The sequence below is a fragment of the Sesamum indicum genome, linkage group LG9 (assembly GCF_000512975.1).
Source record: "Sesamum indicum cultivar Zhongzhi No. 13 linkage group LG9, S_indicum_v1.0, whole genome shotgun sequence".
Classification (NCBI taxonomy): domain Eukaryota; kingdom Viridiplantae; phylum Streptophyta; class Magnoliopsida; order Lamiales; family Pedaliaceae; genus Sesamum; species Sesamum indicum.
Genome location: NC_026153.1, coordinates 3,957,978 through 3,979,760, shown reverse-complemented (window position 1 = coordinate 3,979,760; position 21,783 = coordinate 3,957,978). Strand labels below are relative to the sequence as shown.

At 34.0% G+C, this 21,783-nt stretch overlaps 4 protein-coding genes and 1 non-coding gene across 5 annotated transcripts; 2 read left to right on the top strand and 3 right to left on the bottom strand.

Moving 5' to 3' along the window:
* Nucleotides 1-1,004, top strand: LOC105170526 (ylmG homolog protein 1-2, chloroplastic). The gene has a single exon (XM_011091323.2). The coding sequence runs from the start codon at nucleotides 65-67 to the stop codon at nucleotides 758-760; it is 696 nt and encodes a 231-aa protein (XP_011089625.1). The 5' UTR covers nucleotides 1-64; the 3' UTR covers nucleotides 761-1,004.
* On the bottom strand, nucleotides 2,817-6,994 carry LOC105170525 (embryonic stem cell-specific 5-hydroxymethylcytosine-binding protein). Its single transcript, XM_011091322.2, has 8 exons — nucleotides 6,688-6,994; nucleotides 6,411-6,567; nucleotides 5,219-5,304; nucleotides 4,821-4,933; nucleotides 4,406-4,471; nucleotides 4,214-4,323; nucleotides 4,064-4,129; nucleotides 2,817-3,700 (listed from the first exon to the last, which is right to left on the bottom strand). Exons 1-8 carry the CDS (start codon nucleotides 6,780-6,782, stop codon nucleotides 3,068-3,070), a joined length of 1,326 nt encoding a protein of 441 aa, XP_011089624.1. The 5' UTR covers nucleotides 6,783-6,994; the 3' UTR covers nucleotides 2,817-3,067.
* Nucleotides 8,214-10,707, bottom strand: LOC105170524. The gene is made up of 4 exons (XM_011091321.2): nucleotides 10,289-10,707; nucleotides 9,982-10,188; nucleotides 9,199-9,393; nucleotides 8,214-8,620 (listed from the first exon to the last, which is right to left on the bottom strand). The coding sequence occupies exons 1-4, from the start codon at nucleotides 10,292-10,294 to the stop codon at nucleotides 8,567-8,569; spliced, it is 462 nt and encodes a 153-aa protein (XP_011089623.1). The 5' UTR covers nucleotides 10,295-10,707; the 3' UTR covers nucleotides 8,214-8,566.
* On the bottom strand, nucleotides 16,791-18,360 carry LOC105170523 (uncharacterized protein At5g48480). The gene is made up of 2 exons (XM_011091319.2): nucleotides 18,000-18,360; nucleotides 16,791-17,286 (listed from the first exon to the last, which is right to left on the bottom strand). Exons 1-2 carry the CDS (start codon nucleotides 18,263-18,265, stop codon nucleotides 17,067-17,069), a joined length of 486 nt encoding a protein of 161 aa, XP_011089621.1. The 5' UTR covers nucleotides 18,266-18,360; the 3' UTR covers nucleotides 16,791-17,066.
* On the top strand, nucleotides 21,396-21,468 carry TRNAK-UUU. Its single transcript has one exon. It is a non-coding gene; the product is annotated as a tRNA-Lys (tRNA).

Sequence of the window (21,783 nt, the reverse complement as noted above, 5' to 3'; positions counted from 1 at the left end):
ATTGAAGAGAGCATTGTGAACCACAAAAAAGGGCCACAACATAGCAGTGGGAGGATTCCGGAAAATGGCTTCTTCTCTCATGGCTACTCAAACAACCCTCATCCTCCGCCGCCCTATGGCTTCCGTCGACCCGCGCCACCCCATGGTTGGAGTCTCACTCCCCTCCGCCAATATCCGACGCCTCCCCCTACGCCTTGCTTTTTCCCCTCTCTCCAAACCCTCAGAATCAAGAATTTCAGCTTCTTTTATTTCCCCGATACTCGACAACCCACCAATCAAATCGCCCAAGACCTCAAACCCACCTCAGGATTTGCTCTCCGGCTCCACCAGGACTATCACTACGCTCTTCGCCATCGCCTTAACCGCCTCAAAGTTCTTCGCCCGCGGAATTTTTAGCTTAGCCGTGCAATTGAAAGAACCCGTGCTCTCCGCAGCCGGCCCCGCTTTCTTCGCCGCGACGAGGGATGTTCCGATGGGATCTTTGAACACGCCGTTCACGGTGGTGGCCGCCGGAATGGCGAAATGGCTGGATCTTTATAGTGGGGTTTTGATGGTTAGGGTTTTGCTCAGTTGGTTCCCCAACATTCCGTGGGATAGGCAGCCTTTATCTGCTATCAGGGACTTATGTGATCCATATTTGAATCTGTTTAGGAATATAATTCCCCCAATTTTTGACACATTGGATGTGAGTCCCCTTTTCGCTTTCGCTGTTTTGGGTGCGCTGGGTTCGATTCTGAACAGCAGTAGGCGACGTTACTAGGGCTGTTGATTGAATTGAATGGCATTTGTACTTGGTAAGACTGATAGAACAGTGAAGTTTTGTAGTAGTTTTGATAATCCAGTTGCATGTATTAATGAATTGAATTGGTTGAGTGTATTTGTTGTTATTGAATTTATGGTTACAGTCACATAGAATTGGATAATTTCAGATGTTGATTGCTCGAAATACCCTATCTTAACATGGGATTCATAATTCTTGTACTTTCAATGCCTGTTCATTGTATGTTGGGAGAAAAAAGCAAGTTCTGTTCTGCATAGATGACTTGGTGTTATTAACTGCAAATGATTTAATTTCTTCTTCTGTTTGTTTGCTGTTTGTGATTTCAATCTCTTTTCTATTTAAAATTTTGTTCTGTATAACTAATGAGCAGGGTGCTTGTGTTAATTCGTTTGGGCACTAGCTTGTAACAGTTGAGGTGTTATTGGTCATCCTGATTGGTGCTGTGTTTATCTTTATGAAATGGCACCTCTTCTCTGTACTCGCTTTTGATATTATGCTTTTGACACCTACATAGAGCGCCGTGATTCCATACTTGTGTTGTCATCTTTCTTTGTCTAATCTCTATGTATTTGGTTGTATCTATTAGCAAATGCCATTCAATCTGGTTTTTCATTTCTTGGAAAAGGACAACTTTCAGATGTAGGTGTACTTATTATCAATGTCAATAAATTGAAGCATTTGCATGGCGAACTAGTTAGATTGCAAAGTTCTGTTAGAGTGATATCGATGCTGGTATGATTCCAAAGTCGCATTAATATCCCCGTATGAAGGAGAAAGACTATAAGAAAGTTTGTGGGGAGATTAGTCCTTATCTTTTGCATTAAGATAAATTATCACCTTGTATCCCCAGCCGGATGGTTCTTGACATGTTTTGTAGGGTTTTTAAGTCCATGAATCAGTGTATATCTACAGATACCAGATGTTTTTACAATTCCCTTTACTTGTTTATATGTCCTAAAAGGAATTGCTGGAAGGGTTCATTGAGGCTACCTTCGATATGGATTGGAGTTGTATACCTGATAATGCTGTCAAATTCGAGGAAAGATTTTGCACTTGTCATGTGTGGACAGTTAAAATATTCGGCCAGTTGAGATACTATGCACATTATGTTCATGAACTAGAAGTTTGAGCCTTGTTCGAAATGCTATGTCCACAAGATTTGATGAGGCTCTTATGCGATTGGTGTGTTTTTGTGTTAGCTACATTTGATCTTTGTATACAGAACCTGAGATCTCCCTCCTTGTCTTCTCCATGTGAATGCTATGTGCTTCCATTGGAACCAGCATCCTGAATGAAGAGACGATAAGAAATTGTTAGAGGTGATTAGTTTTCTTCTTTGTCTTTTGCGCATGATCTTGCCACCTAAGATGATAGTTCTCTTCCTCGGTCCCCAACCAATCGCTTTTTCAGGATAAAAACCCTATATCAACCGAAGTTTAGATTTATTAATTGGTTGCTTGGGTGCTTTGGAAATGCCATTTCTTCATTTACGGATATAGCAATGGCAGCGTAGAGGCATTACTAGAATATCTGAATATACAGCTGTTGAGATTAGATTAAGTTCTCATGTTTGTTTCTTCGTGTGGACTGTGGAAAGGATCATTTGAGAAGCAATCTGCTTGAGATCCAGATATGAAAGTGTTAAATCTGCTTATTTGTTATAAATATATATATGTTCTGTGTAAATAAAGAAGTGATAATTTAGAAATTTACACACACACACATATATATATATATTATTTTTTGAAAATTTAAAAATGTGTTACTTATACATGTCTAAACTATAAACTATTGATTAGTTTGTAGTATTAATTTAATTTATAAATATAATATTTATCTTTTATGCAAGAGTATATAGGTATGAACATGTTTTGAAAAAAAATCATACATCTTAAAACCCCAATATAATCTCTTAAGACCCTTTTCAAGATCTACCCCAAGCAAAGCACCAATTCTGGATGTACTCGGATTTAACCCAAACCTGTTTACCCCAACCAGAGTGCCAATCAAGAACTGAAGATTTAGGTCAGAGTCATATAGCAGATGATCTTCATAGAAGGCGGCTATGGAACAGAGTAATTTCAGCGTAAATGCGTCTCGAGCAGAAGATACAGCCTGAGAAGCATAACATTGTTCACCAAATTACAAACCGCATTAAAGAGTGGTAAACCAAAATTTTCTGCCCTGCGGTTTAACAACTCCCACCTACTTCAGCTTCATGCCATATTCACCATGCTTATGTACACAGATGTCTTAGCGCAGCAAAAGCATAGATCAAACAAGTTATTAGCTTCTCCCAAAGTAAGAAAAGAGCGTTGGTTGTTTATCATCTGCACCTTTGCTTTTCTTTTTTACTGGTGTGGTATGTCGCCTTTCAGTTTCTCTAGTAGATGGCTTAGCATGAGCAGAAAACTCCGAGTAGTCTCGCTTCTCTATGCTACTGGTAGCCCCTTCTGGAGATAGAGTATAAATATCACATGTGTTATCACCATCATCTTTCTTGGTAGTTGTTTGACGGTAGTCATCTTGGCTTTCATCATGTTCCTCTTTCATACTTTTTTGCTGGCTATTCTCTTCTGGTTCGCCCTCCATTCTCCTATTTTGAACTGTTGATTGGCTTTGAGGTTCCTCTTTCACACTTTTCTGCTGACTGTTCTGAACTGGTTCAGCCGTTACTGTGGTGTTGTCAAGTGTCAATTGGCTTTCAGGTTCCTCTTTCACACTTTTCTGCTGACCATTTTGAACTGATTCAGCCTTCATTCTCTTGTTTTCAAGTGTTGACTGATTTTCAAGTTCATTTTTCATACTTTCCTGCTCAGTAGCTTCGACGGGCTCTTTCTTAATTGGTGGCTTGGCACATATGTCTTTCTTTGAGAAGAACTGTGAGATTGATTTGGTCTCCTCTGTTTTTATCTGTATCTGTATTGAGTCCGGCAAACTTAGTACTCGATCACACCTTACTTTTACTTATAGGAGAATATACAGCAAGGATTGGGAATATGCATAGATTTTACAGTCAAAGAACAAAGTCCCTCCACATGTTACAGATGATCTCTTAAGAATCTGATTTTATAACCAAAAAGCTTAAAACAATGGACGCCGGCCCCAAATGATGTGCAGTCAAACGTGAATTGCAGAGCATGCGTTATTAGCTCTTTGCTATGATGACTTTCAATTGAATCACATTGCATAAGCAGCATAAAAGTAGATTCTTCTCCAAACACTACTTTCACGGTCGAGTTTTTATTTGGTGTATATATCAAACAGTGCAATAAGATTTACCTCTTTAATGCACTCTGGTCCATTCAAAGAAAGCTTACCAATCGCGGTTGTCACAGGGTACCAAGCCTGCCAGAGAAGGTTGGACTTTCAAATTCTTGTTCATATCCCTAGTAATCATCAACAAGAGAAACAGAGAATTTAGGCCTTTACCAAATCTGTTCCTTCATATGGTTTGAGAATTTTGTCAAGATTGGACAAGGGAGCATCATTCAACCAGGAATCAGTTGATTCTTTGTTTCCCAAGACAACAGGCATCCTGTCTATAACAATAACAGAGAATCAAAGTATGGTTAGAAATGTAGATGCTGCAATAATGTGAATGCTAATTGAAGATATACAAACCATGAAGCCATTCCAGAGATGATGATGAAGTTGTTGTGACGATAGTGAAGGAATAAAGGATTTCTCCTGCATTAAGAAAAGGGAAACCAACTGAACACAAGCAAAAAAGTTTGAGCAAATGAATAAGCATTTATACAAAGCATAGAAGAGGTAAGAGTTTTGTTGCAGCAGCTATCATGTCTTGGGGAAAGAAGGAAAGGGCTGGAAAAGCAGAAACAGAAAAAATATGGACATTTTTATAAATATGTTTGCTTATTTAGACACAAGGAAAATGTCACAGAGGAAGAATTAAATATAGCAAAACCAATTAAACACTGTTACTCTTTTGAACGCAAGAAATAAAAAATAAATCATATACTAAACCATAGAGACTGCATTGGTAAACAACTAAGTAACATGTAAATATATGCTTCACCTTCTGAACTTCTCCAAGAATCAAATAGTCCAGCAAAGATGAGGGGACGACCATCCTTAAAGTGTATGTAGTATGGTTGCTTTCTCAATCCATCTTTTTTCCATTCATAAAATCTGGAAACAAAATTTGATGGATGTAAACACTAAACACTAAAGACGAATGAAAAGAGATGAATAGGGTTCATTGAAAGCTGAATGCAGCTGGTGACAGACAGTTACTAGTTACACAGTATGGGAGAAAGTGGGCTGAAAGAAAGAGGGATTCTAGCTATAAGCCGTACATCGGGACAAAAACGGGTGGAATTAACCTCTCATGCAAAGGGAAAGATACCAAATATGTGTACAAAAAAAGCAGCAAATGTAGACAACATTACATGCATATCATTGCATAGTGCATACCCTTCAAACGACACCAAGCACCTATTCTTTGGAAGAAGTCGACGGAAAGAAGCCTTCTCCCTAATTGATTCACACCGAGCATTAAACTGCAAATGACAGCGATACTCAGATTGCATTGAGACAAGGAAGTTTCTTGATGTCTCACCACTTTAGCATTATTTAAGACAATACTCCTTACAGGAGCAACAAAATGGAACTGGTACAATGATGTAATAAATAAGCAGGGCCATAAGGTCGTCAGCAAATAAAACACTGATACAGCTAGGGTCCTGTGAACTTCAGGTTCATCATTAGCAGGAAGACAGTCGCATCAACATGTTTGTATCCACTCAATGAATTTAAAATGAACACATTAGCATCAACATGTTTGTATTCATAATTAGCAGGAAGACAGTTTGCATCAACATTTTGTATACAGATTTATCTTGAGAAATCATAGTGAATTAAGACTAAAGGGCATCCTGAAAGATCTTGAAGAAAACAACATAAAGAAGTGCATTCTAGATAAGAAAATTCAAAAGGAGTGCTGCACGATATTCTTACTGGTAGTCCAAGACTAAAAGCAATCCATGAAGGTCAATAAAAAGGGTTCCTTGCAACCAATAACCACTCATGGCAACTCAGCGGCAATTATTATTAACTTGATAGAAAAACTGCCATGATTAATAACCTAAATGACCAGGCAACCTGATAGCATCATTTATACCAGAAAGTTAGGTACATGAGACAAACATTGCTAAGATTTAGTGCCTAGTACTCACAGTTTGAGTTGCAGAGCAGCAGGCTTTATCCTTTCAAGCTGGTAGGCTAATTATTAGATGAACAGGCTCAGAATCACTAATCTAAGCATACAAGGGTCTCAAATCAATAGTTCCACCGAGATAAAACATTTCAAAAAGCTTTGAACAATCTTCTTAATCTCACTTCTTTTGCTTCTGAGACTGCCACAATATTCTTAATCCGGTATGTTCCCAAGACTTCTACTCCGAATACATTCCACGATATGTGCACATTGATTGCAGTTAACTTTCGATCACCAACAGGCAAGCAATATAACTGTATCAAGCTACAACAAGCCCTTACACATGAAAACACATGCACGGTGTACTTTTGTGCTAGACAAAAGAATAAATAAATTAAAATAAAAAGGGGTAGAAATAAAAAAGCTCCAATACAAGTAATTCTCCATTACCATTCTAAAGTGGTCAATCTTTTCATTCTTCTTAGTGAAGCTCGGAATCAACCCCCACTTCATGCAGTGCAAAACGACGCCGTCGCTATCTCCTTCCTCGTCTCGCCGAACCACCGGCACGTTGAACCCGGGGGCAACGTTATACGATGGCTGGTACCTACTCAAGTTTCAGTATTACTCAAAATCAGCACTTTTTTAACTTCAAACCAAGTGATTAATCCAACACAAATCAACTAAAAACAGAATCTTAATTTTCAGGGGTTTTCTGCAGAATTACCGGTCCATATTCAGGTGGCGGACAGGACGGCCGTTGAGATGGCAGGCCCGGGGGAAATCATCGGGCCTCAAAGTACCCCTGCCTCTTCCACACATCAGCTTTCGCGCGGGGCTTCGGTTTTGAGGGTTTGGTGGAAGGAATGGTGAAGCAGAGCGGGAAGAGTGTGGAAATTGTTGGAAAGGGGGAAACTGTTGGACGACCGTTTGATTTCTATTTCTAGATTGATGATTGCCCACTACTGCGCCTTGTTTGGACCTTACCTAATTGTATCAATTATCATGTATGTGCCCTCCATTCTATTTCCCTTGTTCCTTCTTCTTTTTTTTAAATAAATATACCATTTTATTCATTTTAATTTGATTCCATTTAAATTAATCCATATCTTTTCAATTTATTTTAAATCAGTTCCTCCAATGAAATTTCATAAAAATAATAATAATAATAATAATTTTTCGATTTTCCTTCAAATATTGAAAATAATTATTTTTTTCAATTCAAATTCAATCTACATTGCTCTTGCACGTATCGATGGATCTTTCTAAACAAAACTTCTACTTGAATTATTGTCGATCAATAAGGTTTTCAAACTTGCAGTCCTTCCACAGTGACATCTAATTTTTAAATTGACTTCAATATTTAACATTTATGCCACCTTTACTTTGAGTTATTAGTGGGAATAACCCACTTAATCACTTTTATTTTTTTTATTTACTTTATTTTAAATTGGTGGCGGTATTAATAGCTAAAGCCCGCTACTGTAGTTCGTTGAACTGTAATTCTAAAATTATCTATGCTACTTAAATTCTATCACGTCAAATAAAAAGAAGCCTTAGTGTGTGCAAAATGGAAGAAACAAAGAAGAAGTAAGGTATTTATATGAGTAAGAAAACCACTTCCCTCCAAATATCTTTTGTTGCCCCATCTCTCCTTCTAACCAGCAACTTGACACAAAATCCGGGTTGCGTCTAAACTCAAAATTTTGTGGAAATTTCATTTTGGCTGGTAAGAATGGAAAGTGGTATCCCCCTCCAAAATTATAGATTGATCTTAGGACAATGAATATACGAAACCCAAAAAGAGTTTGAGAGATTAATTGGATTGGTAAAAATTGTTGATTCTTAGAGTAAAATGTAGGTGGGTAGATGCAAGGCCAAAAGTGACATACACTTCAAACCAAATTCTTTACCACGTTTCTTACATTTCTCATTCTAATAACTCAACTCAAGTTTTAACTCCACTTTCCAACACAAAACACATCACTTCTACCAACTTTGATTTCACTTACTTCCCAATCCCAAATTCCCACTTGCTTATGCTTCAATTTCATCCAATTTTCCCACAACTCAATGTCTGCAGTATTGGAGGGTGTTTGGTTGGTTAAATTTATTTAAAGAGTTTTGTAAATTTGTTTGAGCTTGTAAGATGGGAGATTTTGTTTTAAAAAAATTAAGAAAAAAATAAAACAAAATGCTCCAAAAAAGCTTACAAACTCCTGAGACCAGCAAACAACATGGATGTAAGAATAAAGACTGATGAGGAACACTCTGTAATTATAGCATGGGGAAGGAAACCTTTTACTTTTCACAAGCCTTGACAACTTTTACTATTCACTGCTCTGCATAAAAGCACTCAAAAGAGATGAAAAGAAGTGCCAAGAAACAGTGAGCAACAAGACTCACTCATCCATTACCATATGATATTGATGAGTTCTAATTCCTTGACCCCAAATATATATCTCTGGGTTCTTTCCATTTGCTTACTACACTCAAATCACACTATTCCAACACCCCATGATATAATTCAGCTTTAGCAGTAACAATTGTTGTCTGTTTCTTGCCATGTATGTACCGGTCCTTCCTATATGAGATTTCACCAGAGTTCAAGAGCCACAAGCTGGGCGCAGGCAGCTTGAAAAGAAACCCCATGCTCTCTTCTGCAAGAGAATACAAAGGTGTAATACATCAATACCAAAAAATAGAGATAATCACATTTTCCTCCCCATCCCCTGTAGATTTAGAAATTAAAATGCCCTTCCTTGTTACTTATCTTCAGCAAACGATCGCATCCCGGTGGTTGATCTGACTGTAAACTTTCATAAACTTCCTAAAAATACCCTCGTGTATTTTGACAACATGACATATATTTCTTATAATATTATCAATAACATTATGCAGATTACGTTGTCGAAAGCTTAAAAGCTTATATTATTGTGAGTCATGTGTTTGAGATATAGTAATACCAATATCATCATTTTTTCCGATCGGATCACCAGGATGTTGTCATGTCTCACTCATTCATTCAACAACCAAGAGGAATGCACCTATCTATTGCAACAAACAAATATTTTAGCAGGATTGTGTAGTTCTTAGAACGTCCTCGGACAATCACAACCATCTGTTGATGTTGTACACTACCCTACGTGGGGCCATTATATAAATGGTTGTGATCATCCGGAACTTGAAAAATCTCCTTACATTCTAAGAATAACGTTTGGTGGGATTAAAGATTTACCCTTTTGCCGTGGGCACGGAGGATATCCGGGGAGATCTTGTACAAATCTTCATCGACAGCTTTCGGTGCTCGTCTAGGTGGAGGAGCGGGGGAGGTCGAGACAGGGATTGGTGGTGCTTTCAATTCACAGTCATAATCGCACACCACCCACCCATCCTTTTTCCCTTCTTTCCCTTTTGCATATCCTACTTTTCCCTAAAAATCAATCATACTCATTCTCATATATCATGACATAAACAAATAATCCCCACCCCCACCAAAAAGCACTACAAAAGCATTCATTTTTATAACTAAAATCACAACTTAATCAAAAAAAGAAAAGTTTACTTGATAAGGGAACGTCTTTCCTGCAATTAACTTCTTTTCATATTTTTCTGCATACGTTTACAATTCGACTAAAATCAATTACCAACAAGTTTCTTCTTCCTTTTTCAATGTTAAAAACAAGGGCATAATGTCTCAACATCCCGCCCCACCCACCAAATGTATATACATGAAATGAATGCATCATAATTACACAAACACCTCATAACTTTCATTATATTACAAAAAGAATCCACCAACTCCTAAAAATTACTCCACCACCCCTATTTTTTCGAAAAAAAAAACGTTCTTATCAACCATCTTCCTGGAAAATTGTAATGTAAAACACGAGTGCACACTGCAACATAATTCCGAGGAAAGTAGCACAATTATTCCTTCTCCATTTTCACTAGTTTATTGATTGATCAAGAAAGGACACCATATACCAAATACATGAGTATATAAAGGTATGGACCTTACCCGGTGGCGAGGAACAACAATCATAGCAGGAGTAACAACATCATTCTCGTACAGATCACCGGCGACGTACAAGTCCCGGTCCTCGCAGTAGCTGTACCGCACCATGCCCGCTTGCCTCGCCGACTCAAAGCACTGCGTGAAAGGCGTGTCGTCGTCGCAATCCCAGCTCCCAAACGCGGGCACATGCCTCCTCCTCCAGTTAAACTCCTATACACACAGATACACAAATGAACAACTTTGAAGAATAACCAGACAACTTAAATCACGTTTTCTGCAAAGAAATTAACACAAGCTAGTAGTCGCTTACATCCATGGAAGGAAATTAAGGAATGGCGTGAAGAAAGAAAGAAAGAACGAGGGGTGGTTCAAGAATCTTGGGTATTGACTTGTGATTCAGAAGGGATATTTGTGGGTGCTTTGTATTGGTGGGCATGGGGGGATCCCATTTAAAGGGGTGAAAAATGGGGTTGTTTTTGCTTTATTCTTTTGCAACAGGAAAGGGAAATAGTATGTGGGGTTGAGAGAGAAAGCGATCTTAAATGGATAGATGGAAATAGGGAGGGAGTGACAGTGTAGAGAAGGAAAAAGGGAAAGGAAAGAAGCCCAGATATCTAAGAATAACAGCACTACCAGACAACAAAACAGAGAGGTGAGGAAGAGAGAGAATGAGAGGGGGGGGGAGAGAGAGAGAGAGAGAGGAGGTTCTACTTCTGCCTTCTGCTCTTGTGTTTCAGTACTTTAGAGCTTTATTTGGTGAAATCTTTTATCACTTTTGATCAGAGCTGTTATTGCTCTTCATTTTATGTAGCTGGTAATTAGGGCTCAAATTTATTTATTTTAGGAACACAATTTCTTTGTTAAAAAATAATAATTTTGGGTAAAGTATGACTTTTTTTCAAATTAGGTCTAAGTTATTGGAACAATTACACTGCATTCGCCTGAAGTTTGGTGTGATTAGATGTAAATTTCTTATGTTTTGAAAATTATACTTAATACTTTTACGGTTTGTTTCCATCTATAAATAAATCCTTCTGTTAGTCAAAATTCCCGAATTTATTGATATTAACCAAAAAAATAGATAAAAATTCATATTAACACCTAAAATGACTTATTACTGATTTATTGTCCTTATACATCTTCATACATTAATGCATGTGAGTATGTATATCTTCACCGTTATATTTTCATTCATTATTCTTTAATATCAACAAATTTAATAAATTTTAACTAATGGAATGACGTATTTATTAAATAGAAGCAAACCCCATAGATACTAAATGTAATTTTCTAAACCACATAAGGTTCATGTATAATTACACAAAAGTTCAAAAGATGAGGTATAATTATCCCTGTGAACAAAGTAACCCCACGAGATCGCAGGCTGCATCGAGGTCGCATCGCCATCCTTGGTCCTTAGGTCGCCAACGACCTCCGTTCTTGTTTTGTCTTTTCTGTACAGTTTTGCTATTTTGTCCTTTTCTGTACTATCATGGTGTTTGTTACGATTTTTCTATCATTCTTAGATTTGATTAGTTAGTAGTTTGTTAGTTAGATTTCTTCTTGTCGTATTTAATACTAGCTTCTCATTGTATTTTTTTCTTGATAACGAACGAAAACTAGCTTTCTCCATATTGATTTGAGAATGACATTACTATATTTCTTTTCGATTGGTGAACTTTTCCAATCCCTAAATTATATTATAAGTATTATTATACAGAGTTATAATACGAATAATTATCATTTTAACATTATATATCATTTTCATGACAAATATATATATAATATGATTAACTATTTTTTATAAATTATACACCAATCACATCAAACTATATACATATTAATTTATTTGAACTTAACATAAAATAAAATTCATGGGCTATTTTTTCTTGGTGGTCAAATTTATTTGGAAGTTTTCAAACAGTACATACTACATTAAGTTATATACATATATCTAATTGAACAACATCACATTGTAGGACTTTATTGAGAGCAGTAAATTGTGTTGGGGGAATTGGCCCTACAACATTAATATCAAGATTTTTTGGTTGGTGGGAGTGGGAGAGCTTCTCAACTCAAGTGTGATCCTCATGAATATTTTTTCAAATTTTATGGTATAATTTAAGGGGTGTGTAGGTAAATTTAGATTGTAAAATAAAATATTTGAAAAAAATAAATTATCTCAATTAAGGAAACTTAATTGTCACAAAATGATTGATTTCGATACGTGCCCAATTATCTGGCCCGATAGGCCAACCACCATACTAGTACCCCTCATATAAAATGACGAGTTTTACTTTATTTAGATCATTCATATTACGAATGGTTTTTGAATTATTTAATTCTAATTTTAAACCATGTTTTGTGAAATATTTATAAATTTTAAACTATTTTAATATAAAGTCGTTTGAAATTCTCTTTCTAAATACTTTCTTAAAATTTAAAAAATCGTTTCATCTAAATATAATCTACCATCGTGTTGATAGTAAATGGAATGATAAACTTCATTACATAATCAGAATTAGACAAATAATTGTTTCATTTTGTTCATTAAATGTTAAGAAATTAATTTTGTATATCTGGCATGAGCGCAACATTACGCGATTTGATAGAGTACATAGAGATACACACACTGTGGGTGCGCCGATGGTTCGAGATGTGCAGTAGAGGATTCTTAGTGTAGAATTACCTACTGCTATTAGCACTTGTGCGTTTTATCGCTTATGGCGGATTCCTTGACCTGAGGAAACCGCTTAGATTAAGCAAGATGTATTGTACTATTATACTTTTTTTTACTTAATGAAAATTACCTTTATCGGAAAAAAAAGAAATTAATTTTGTAAGAAATATCCACAATCATGTCTGATGTCTCTGTGCTCATGTAAGAAATTGGTAGGCCCCTTTTGCTAATAATTCAACCTCGACAGACACAGTCAAAAGTTGAATAGTTAATGAACTAAATTAATGTCCATACACAAAAGAAAAACACACACACACACAATTAATTAACTTCTAAATTGTAACTAAAAACCACACATAATAAACTTATGCAATTTTTAAGTTTTTAATAAGACATTTTTACACCATAAAATTATTAAAAAAAAATCTTAAACCAAAATAAACAATGTGGAATCAAACCATGAGACACTGATTGCATCTCATATTACAATATTTAACATTGGGTAAGAGACGAATTTATGAAATTAGAACAAATAATACTTGAGAACATCGATTTTATAACACATTGCATTTAATAATAGGTAAAAGACACTTTGCTTTCTGGACTATTTGTCATGTAATAATTATCCCCATAAATTAATAAATGTGACATTTACTCCCACATTTAAATTTTTAGATAATATTGCCCTTATATTATATATATATATATATATATTTAGCTCAAAGAATTTTTTGTAGAAATTTTGCATTTTAAGTTTGATTAATTTTTTTAATTGAAAAAAATTATCTTTTATTTATAATAAAATAAAATATAATTAATGAGTTAAATAGTTTGATTTTTTTTTATAAACTCAAAGTTAATAAACGAGTACAATAAGTATACAAAAAAAATTCATGAAAAGTTTTTATTAATCTGGTGATAAAATTAAGTTATTAACTATTTATTCTTTTAGCTAAAGATGAATAATTAAATATTGATTTTAAACATATTTTCTTTAAAAAAATATGCTAAAAATATATTTATTCATTTTTTTCTAAAAATATAAACTTTTGGTTAATATATATATATATATTTGTTAATTTCTTTTAAGAAGTATATATGAGTTGTTGATTAGATTATATTTATTGTGTAGCTATTATATATATTAATTTATACTCTATTTTTAATATAATTTTTTCACTTATTAAAAAAATTAGTTAAAAAATAATTTAATGATGATTTAATGTGCAAAATATTAAAATATATTAAAAATAATACAATTATTTAAAGCATGAAGGAGCCTTCTATCTAATGAAGAGGTAAGTGTCATATTTATTACTTTAGAGAGAAAAATATTAGATTACAAATAATTCAAGATACAAAGTGTATTTTACTCTTTAATAATTATGGTAGTTTACAAGGAAGGACACAAAGATCGAGGGAGAAGACATAATGTGATCAAAAAATAGAAAAGAAAAGTTGAAAATGAGCTTTTGAAGTTAACCCCACATGCGTTGAGGTGAGTTGTGCTTGGTGCTATGTGCCTCTCTCTCTCTCTTCCCTTTTAATTTATTAATTTATTCAAGTGTGTGTATATATATATATATTCTGATTTGATTATGTGTATGTCAACTTCCCATACCTCTTTCTGCTTTTTTATTTTCAATGATTTTTGGTTTGAAATAAAAATTGGTGTGAGCCCATTTCATTTTTGTTGATAAGCTATAAGCAGATCCAAACATCACCCCAACTGCTAATACGGTGGTAAATTGTAAATTTGTAACCAGCTTTAGCCCAACACATTTTAAAGTTTATTGTGAGAGAAAGGATTATTAGGGGGTGATGTGACACTAATACACTATGTTTGAACTGTAATAGAAGGTCTTGATCTTTTCTCGAAAGCCCAATGACCCAATAAACTGTAGGAAATGAAATAAAGCCCAAGAGTATTGGGCACTCTCACTTGATTGGGTTTATCAGTTCAAAGCCCATTTGAAGATCCATCAAGCCCACTCCAACTGTGCAATCCTTTAGGAGTTAGGTCCTAAAAATCTGCAAACGCTTGCCAACCTAACTTGGAAACCATCTAGAGAGTTGTTCCCAAATTCTCAGCTATGATCTCTCTGCACCAACTGACTGAGACACGCAACTCAACCCATCTCTCACAAAATCAGACTAGTTCAGAGATATGATCCTATCCATTTTTTCTCTATAAATGGACTAAGTATTCGTTCCCTATACACATTATACATCCATATGTTGTAAACTTTTGGTGATGAAAATTTGGTAAGCATTACAACATATGGGTTAGTGGTAATAAATGGTAGCCGTACATGGGAGTTGAAAGTGATGGCACATAATCAATGCTTCCTAAACGTCACAGGCCTGGAAATGAGGGTAAGAAGAGCAATATGTGACTTTTTGAGGGGTATCTAGCTAATTAATTACTAGTGACAAAGGGTACAGTGGTGGATGGACATCATGTCAGTCATATGGGTTATGGATTATTGAATCATATGGTATATCTGTTTTTCTTTTTTTAGTTTGTAATATATGCTCTCAGTTCAATCTTGCGCAATTCGTTTGGGTATTTATTTGAGTGGGTGACATGAATTTTTTTGTGTGTAAATTAGGTAGGGTACCGAGATTAGAGCAATTTATGACCCACTCGACTATGAAAATTTAACCTCGGACCATTTTTGGGTTCAATTGGTAAGTGTGAGAAAATTACTAAATTATCTATTGTTCACTTCAAAAAAATTTAAATTTAATGTTTTTAAATATTAAGTATTTAAAGGTTTAATTTAATTTTATTTAATAAATAAAAAGATATATAGAATTTCTGAACTACCAATTAAACTCAATTAGGATTTTAACTTACGAAAGAATATTACGTTTGAACCCCCTAAGTTATATAATAATACTAAATATGCAATTCCGTTGTAAAAGATATATATGTCCAAATTATTAGTCACAAATTTCAAGAGCAAATATAAATTCATATAGTCTTTTTCATGATAACAACAATATTTTCTATATTGGAATTTTGTTAGAGAGATCTCAAAATTAGATAAATTATAGTTAAAAAAAATGGAGGTTGATATTATAATCATCCAAAAATATCAAACTAATTTATGTAATTGATTATCCGCAACACACAAAAAAACAAAGAGAAAGAAGAATAATCAACATTTAGGTTGTTCATGATTAATTTACCGGAAACAAAAAAGAAGAAAAGAAAGCAACTAGTCACGAGAAGTCTCCCACGAACAAAATCATGAAGACATGACGAAAGTGGGGACCACAAATCTTTGTCAAAAAGAGGTGCCCCGGAGCAAGTAACGATGTGCATATCGCCAAAAAGCGCGAGTCATAGGACGCGTGCCCAAAGCCCAGTTGCTCAACCATTTAATCATCCAAGAAGAAACCTTTTTCCCCTTCACGCAAACCTACTCAAATATAAAAACCCCTACCCCACCCCCCCACCCCCAACACTCATTTATGATTTACCACTCTTTAGGTCTTCTTTTTAAATAAAATTTCATTATTTCTTTATATTTTTAAAATTTCACAATTTAAAATTCATACAAAGTCCAGAGAATTTTTTCTTTTTAAATATAAAGAAATGATAACAGCTGATATGCACATTACTCGAAACATGTACATACATTGAGAATCAAATTTAATGGTTAAATCGCTAAAGCTTCTATCTAAATATTAGGAACCCATAATAAATATAGAATTCATCATAATCGGATTGTTAGATGAATTCATCACAATATTTGGAGCTTAAATCAGATAATGATATCTCAATAAATTTAACCAAGCTCATAATCATCACATTCTCTCAACTAACATTACAACAATAAAATTAATTAGACCCGACTTTTAATTGACCAAAAAAACATTACTGACGGAAAAGTTATTACATAAATTAACAATAATTGAGTGGCATCACAAGGAAAATTTATACTATATGGTCCACATTCTGCAATATTTTCATTCCAATTAATATGAAAAAAATATCAATATCTAAAAGTTAGGATAATTCACGTGCAACGAGGCAATATTAAATATCAACCAGAAACAGGTAGCTCTCGTGAAAGCCCAAATTTACCCTTATTAAATACAAAGCAGCGATTCACCACTGACAGATGGGAGAAATTAATAATTAACTAGAGAAAAGAGAGCAATAGCCAATACACAAAGATGATTAAGATGTAGGAGTTAAAATCAGAAGTCGCGTACACAAGTTCGATTGATCAGATTTCACGACTACTCATCAACAGGAAAAGCGATTAACCAAACCTCCAACTAAGTGTTCAACTACGCCTTTTCTTCTACCAAATCAAAAGTCAGTCCGGGTTGACTAAACGAAGCAACAGAAACAAAAAGAGACTAGACAATCAGATGAATGTTAGGACGGCTCCTAAGCTGCCACATCGGCGCACTTCTTGGAAGGTGAGCAGATCAGCCACACGTTGCCGTAGGGGTCCTTCACTCTGCCCACGCGGCCTCCGCAGCACGCGCCCTCACCCTCCGAGATCTCGCCTTCGGCTACTGCGCCGGCGGCGACGGCTTTGGAGACGGCAGCTTCCACGTCTTCGGTCTCCAGACAGAACACACTGCCGCTCACCGCAGACTTGACACTGACGGTAATAAATCAACATATTTTTAGAAAAACATTTATCCCTTGGATTACTGACATTCTATTAACTATTATTTTATGAGTACTTTTTACCCTCATCTCAGTATTTATTATGATGAAAAGTATGTGACCTACTTAGTCAGAGAAAATCGGATAGAGTGACTAGAGAGAATTACCGCAACAGAAAAATCATATATAACGCTACAAAATAGCGATTTCCAATCACATCAGACGAAAGATAAAACTAAGACTGGTCAAATATTTATAAACATCACCGATAGATAGAGACTTCAAATCCAGTCAGAGAGCAAACTGACCAAAACAGAAAGTGAAAGATAAAGGAAGCGCATAAAACACGAGAGATGGTTAATCATAATAAGAAAAAAAAACACATCAAAAACAAAAGAAAGCACATCCATGCTAGTCATCAATGTTAAAGGAGTAGTCAATATCCTTAGGGAAGAAGCAAAGACAAAAGATAGCGAGCAAAATAAAAAAAAGTGCTGCCATATTTTTTTTAGTATATTTTCAATCGGAGAGAACGAAGAGAGCATTTCAAGCATCAGAACAACAAAAAGACCACGTGAGACTGAGTAAAACGGAGAACATTTAGTTGCGAACAGAAAAACCACAGATCTAGGCCAAAAAAAAATCAAACACCATAAGCATGCACGACAATCAGCTAGACAATGAGATAAATGCTTAAAAACGTACGGCGTAGAGGCGTCATCGGTGAGGTCAGAGACAACAATAGAGGAGGATCCTAGCTTTAGTTCAGCGGAGAGGACCAGCGGCAGCTCCTGCTCCGCCTTTCTCTTGGTATGATTCACGCGGCTCACCTCCTCCGCTCCGAACGCCGCCTTGTAGAACTGCACAGCATCGTTCGCCTTGGGAGCCTCCACCACCAGCCAAGGCTTCACCCCCGCGAAGACCACCGGAGAAGCCTTGGACCCGTTCTCAGCCTGTGCCTCCTGTGCCATAGTCTAGATGAAAGAAGAGAGAGTAGTAAAACCTAAGAGAGAGAAAGTATAGAAAGAGAAAATGCGGAGATGGATAAATGGAAGTGGAAAGCGTGCCTTCCTGTGGCCTATTTATAGAAAGCGGGGAAGCGGAACCGTTGAGGGATATACCGAGATTACAACAATCGTGCTTTACGAGGAAGCCCCTTCTTTTTGTCCTTATTTGCAAATTTGACCTCACGTACTTCCCCTTCATTTTTGTCTTATTCACGGAGTTGCCACTACTTTAACTGTAACGGGTATATTTTTGTCAGATGTTTTTCATCCAACGGTAGAAAATGATTGCAGTAAAATTGGATTAGTGATCCACCCCACATCAGATTCGCCCTGAAATTTGCAGCTTTAGGAAGCGTGAATTTACAAGTGTATCCTTGTAACTTTTAATGTCACATCCATAATGCACGTTGATATAAAAAATATAAAAAAATTAGAGTATAATACGACACGATCATATAATATATATTTTTATTATATATGTTTTTATTTTTTATAAAATTAAAAATGCAATATGCACAATATCAACATGAAATATAAAATAGGTATTTCCTCTATTTATATTTTTAACCAAATGTAGTTTTAAAACTATACATAATCAATTTATTTTAAAAAATATAAAATAAAATATTTTAATAGTCAAGTTAATTAAATCACCATAACTATCTCTCAAGTTGTCAGTAATTTCTTCTCGAAACTTTTAGATGAGATAAGTGAGTTAATTTTTTTTAATTATAAAAAAAGAGGTTTAAAACGTGTCGAACACGCCTCCAAAACGTATCGATCACACCAACAAATGTGTCCCTGATGTCTTCTTCAACTTGTGTTCTAACCATATTTATGTCTGATACTGCATTAAAAATTTAGGACTTGATTACTCACTTCGGGTAGAATTTGGCCCAAGTTTGGGATACTAATTTAACAGGCAACGGGCACTTTAGGCCTCCAATTTACCCTTATTTTACTTTTAACTGTAGCAGTAACTAGTACGTTTTTTTATACATATATAATAAATATTTTTTATATTTAATATAAATATAAAAAAATTATATATAAATCAATAAATTATATTAAAAAATAAATAAAAGAAATTAACTTAAAATATTATTGACAAAATTTCTAATTAACATGGAATCACTCTTATAAAACAATAATTATAAGTAATTTTAAGAAGTATTCAATTGAAGGGCATACTTAATATTTGATGCAAGTTATAAGTATGAATGGTCTGGCTTTAATATATATAAAAAAAACTACAATTCACCACGTTCCAAATAATTTAATCTCTCTTGGAAGTATGATGGTTTAATCCACTTCTAATAAGAATTTTTTTCCAAACTGCTAAACACCAACAAAAAATTTTAATTTATCATACTCAATATTTTATCAAATCGAAATCAATCAATTATTTATCACGCACACAAAAGTAAATAGCCCCTGTGGGATGCTTTGTGTATATGCATATTTTTTAAAAATTATTTAAAATAAATTTTGTATAATTTGTATTATTTATTTAAAGCAATCAAAATATCTGCAAAATAATAAATTTGTATAAATATATTATAAAAAAATATTGGAAAAAGATAACATGTCGGGAAGAAAAAAATGTATGAAAAAAATTACTAAAAGATAGTTATTGAAGACCGTGCCATCAAATTTATTATTCTCCAATTATATATAGTGTTAAATACACTTACTCCTCGAATTATTTTCAAGATATTATTTATCTTCTAAACTAACAATTATAAAACTTACCACTGCAGCTCAATATTTGATTTAGTTATATATATATATATATATATATACTGAATTAAAATTGTAAAAGTATATATAACAATTAATGATTGTGAAAATGTATAGATAATTAGAAGAAAAAAATAATAAATAAACAATTATTGTGATAGTTATTAAAGAAACATTAAATTGGATGAGGGTTTGGGGAAATGGACAACATTAGTTTGCCAGACCAAACACAAACATTGAAACATTTTATATTTCTTGTATTATTAGTAAAATAAAATATGTGAAAGGTAATGAACTGTAGCAGCAATGTGGCACCACATCATTGACATACTTGTGCAGTGTCAAAATAAGTGAAAAGAAAAGGGGGCCCATGATTGATAATATAATATATATATCTCATGAAAAGTAAATTGGATGAGGGTTTGGTCACCAGTTCCATTTATTGCTATTATATAAGAATATCTTTATGATAGATTAATTAAAATTATGTACAAACATTGTGCTTGTTTACCCAATTTTAAGTCTACCAAAATAGTTGTAAGACTGAAAAATTAGGGGAAAATATTTTTGTTTTATGAATTTAAATTAAAGCCTTATAATATCTTGAAATAAAGATAAAAGGGCTGGAAGCATATTTTTGGTTGCGGATGTCCAATCTTCTCCCAACTTGTGAGAGTCGAGCAAATTACGAGTCACTATGAAAATATGGAGACTTATGAGTAAAAAATATGGAGAATATGAGAGAGAAAAAATAAAATATAATTATAAATTTATTAAAATTATAGAAGTTTGTGGGGAAAAAAAAGAACATGGAGACTGTGAGAAAGAAATATGCAGTAGTGGGTTGAGAGAAAAAAAATATAATTATATAATTATTAGAAAGTATTTAATATTACTATTTGGACTATTTTTTTAACGAAAGAAAAGAATTAAAGAGTAAAATTGAGTATTTAAGAATTGGTATGACGAAAAGATTTTTTATTTTAATAGTATAAATGAGCTATAATTTTTACGTGTAGTTCGCTAATGCTGGATTTGACTATTATGGACTTTTTGGTGGATTAAGCTCCTAACAGACCATATTTAAATATGTATTGATTTAATTTATCAATTAATAAAAATGTATAAGGACGATATTTTGTATATACTTATTACAAATTTATTATCTTAAAAATATATAAAGCCTCAAATTTGTTATGAAATTCAATATTATCTTCAACCATAACACCTTGACAAAACAATTGTATTGAATTGTGACCCATAAAACAATGGCCTCTTCAACAAAATTCTTTTGTAGTAGCATTGGGAGGAATGAAACTAGACAAAATAGAAGTAAGCAATACAAATAAACAAAGCCGTCTTAGCTCAGCCGGTAGAGCGCATGGCTTTTAACCATGTGGTCGTGGGTTCGATTCCCACAGACGGCGGTATATTTTTATTTTTGTTTTCTCTAATCTGAAATTTTTTTTCTATAATAACGTTTTATATCTATCTATCGGTATATACAATTTATTGTAGACAAAACGAGTCGAGTAAAATGCCCTTATATTTATTTTTTCAGTTAATTAGTTATAGTAATTTTATATTCATATATACTTAGAATTAATTTTTTTAATGGTTTTGATCAATTATTCATCATATCTTTATTTTATTAAATAAATATATTAAAAATTTAAATTAGTTCACACATTAATTGTCTTTCAATTTCTATGACATAATTTTCGTGTACCGGTATTATGAAA

Coding starts and splice junctions, on each gene's coding strand:
- LOC105170524 (XM_011091321.2), bottom strand. Junction 9,394..9,981: donor TTGTTGTTCCTCGCCACCGG/GTAAGGTCCATA, acceptor ATTGATTTTTAG/GGAAAAGTAGGATATGCAAA. Junction 8,621..9,198: donor TCCGTGCCCACGGCAAAAGG/GTAAATCTTTAA, acceptor ATTCTCTTGCAG/AAGAGAGCATGGGGTTTCTT.
- LOC105170523 (XM_011091319.2), bottom strand. CDS start 18,265: ATGGCACAGGAGGCACAGGCTGAGAACGGGTCCAAGGCTTCTCCGGTG. Junction 17,287..17,999: donor ACCGATGACGCCTCTACGCC/GTACGTTTTTAA, acceptor TATTACCGTCAG/TGTCAAGTCTGCGGTGAGCG.
- LOC105170525 (XM_011091322.2), bottom strand. CDS start 6,782: ATGTGTGGAAGAGGCAGGGGTACTTTGAGGCCCGATGATTTCCCCCGG. Junction 4,472..4,820: donor TTCTTGGAGAAGTTCAGAAG/GTGAAGCATATA, acceptor TTCTTAATGCAG/GAGAAATCCTTTATTCCTTC. Junction 4,130..4,213: donor CATATGAAGGAACAGATTTG/GTAAAGGCCTAA, acceptor CTTCTCTGGCAG/GCTTGGTACCCTGTGACAAC.
- LOC105170526 (XM_011091323.2), top strand. CDS start 65: ATGGCTTCTTCTCTCATGGCTACTCAAACAACCCTCATCCTCCGCCGC.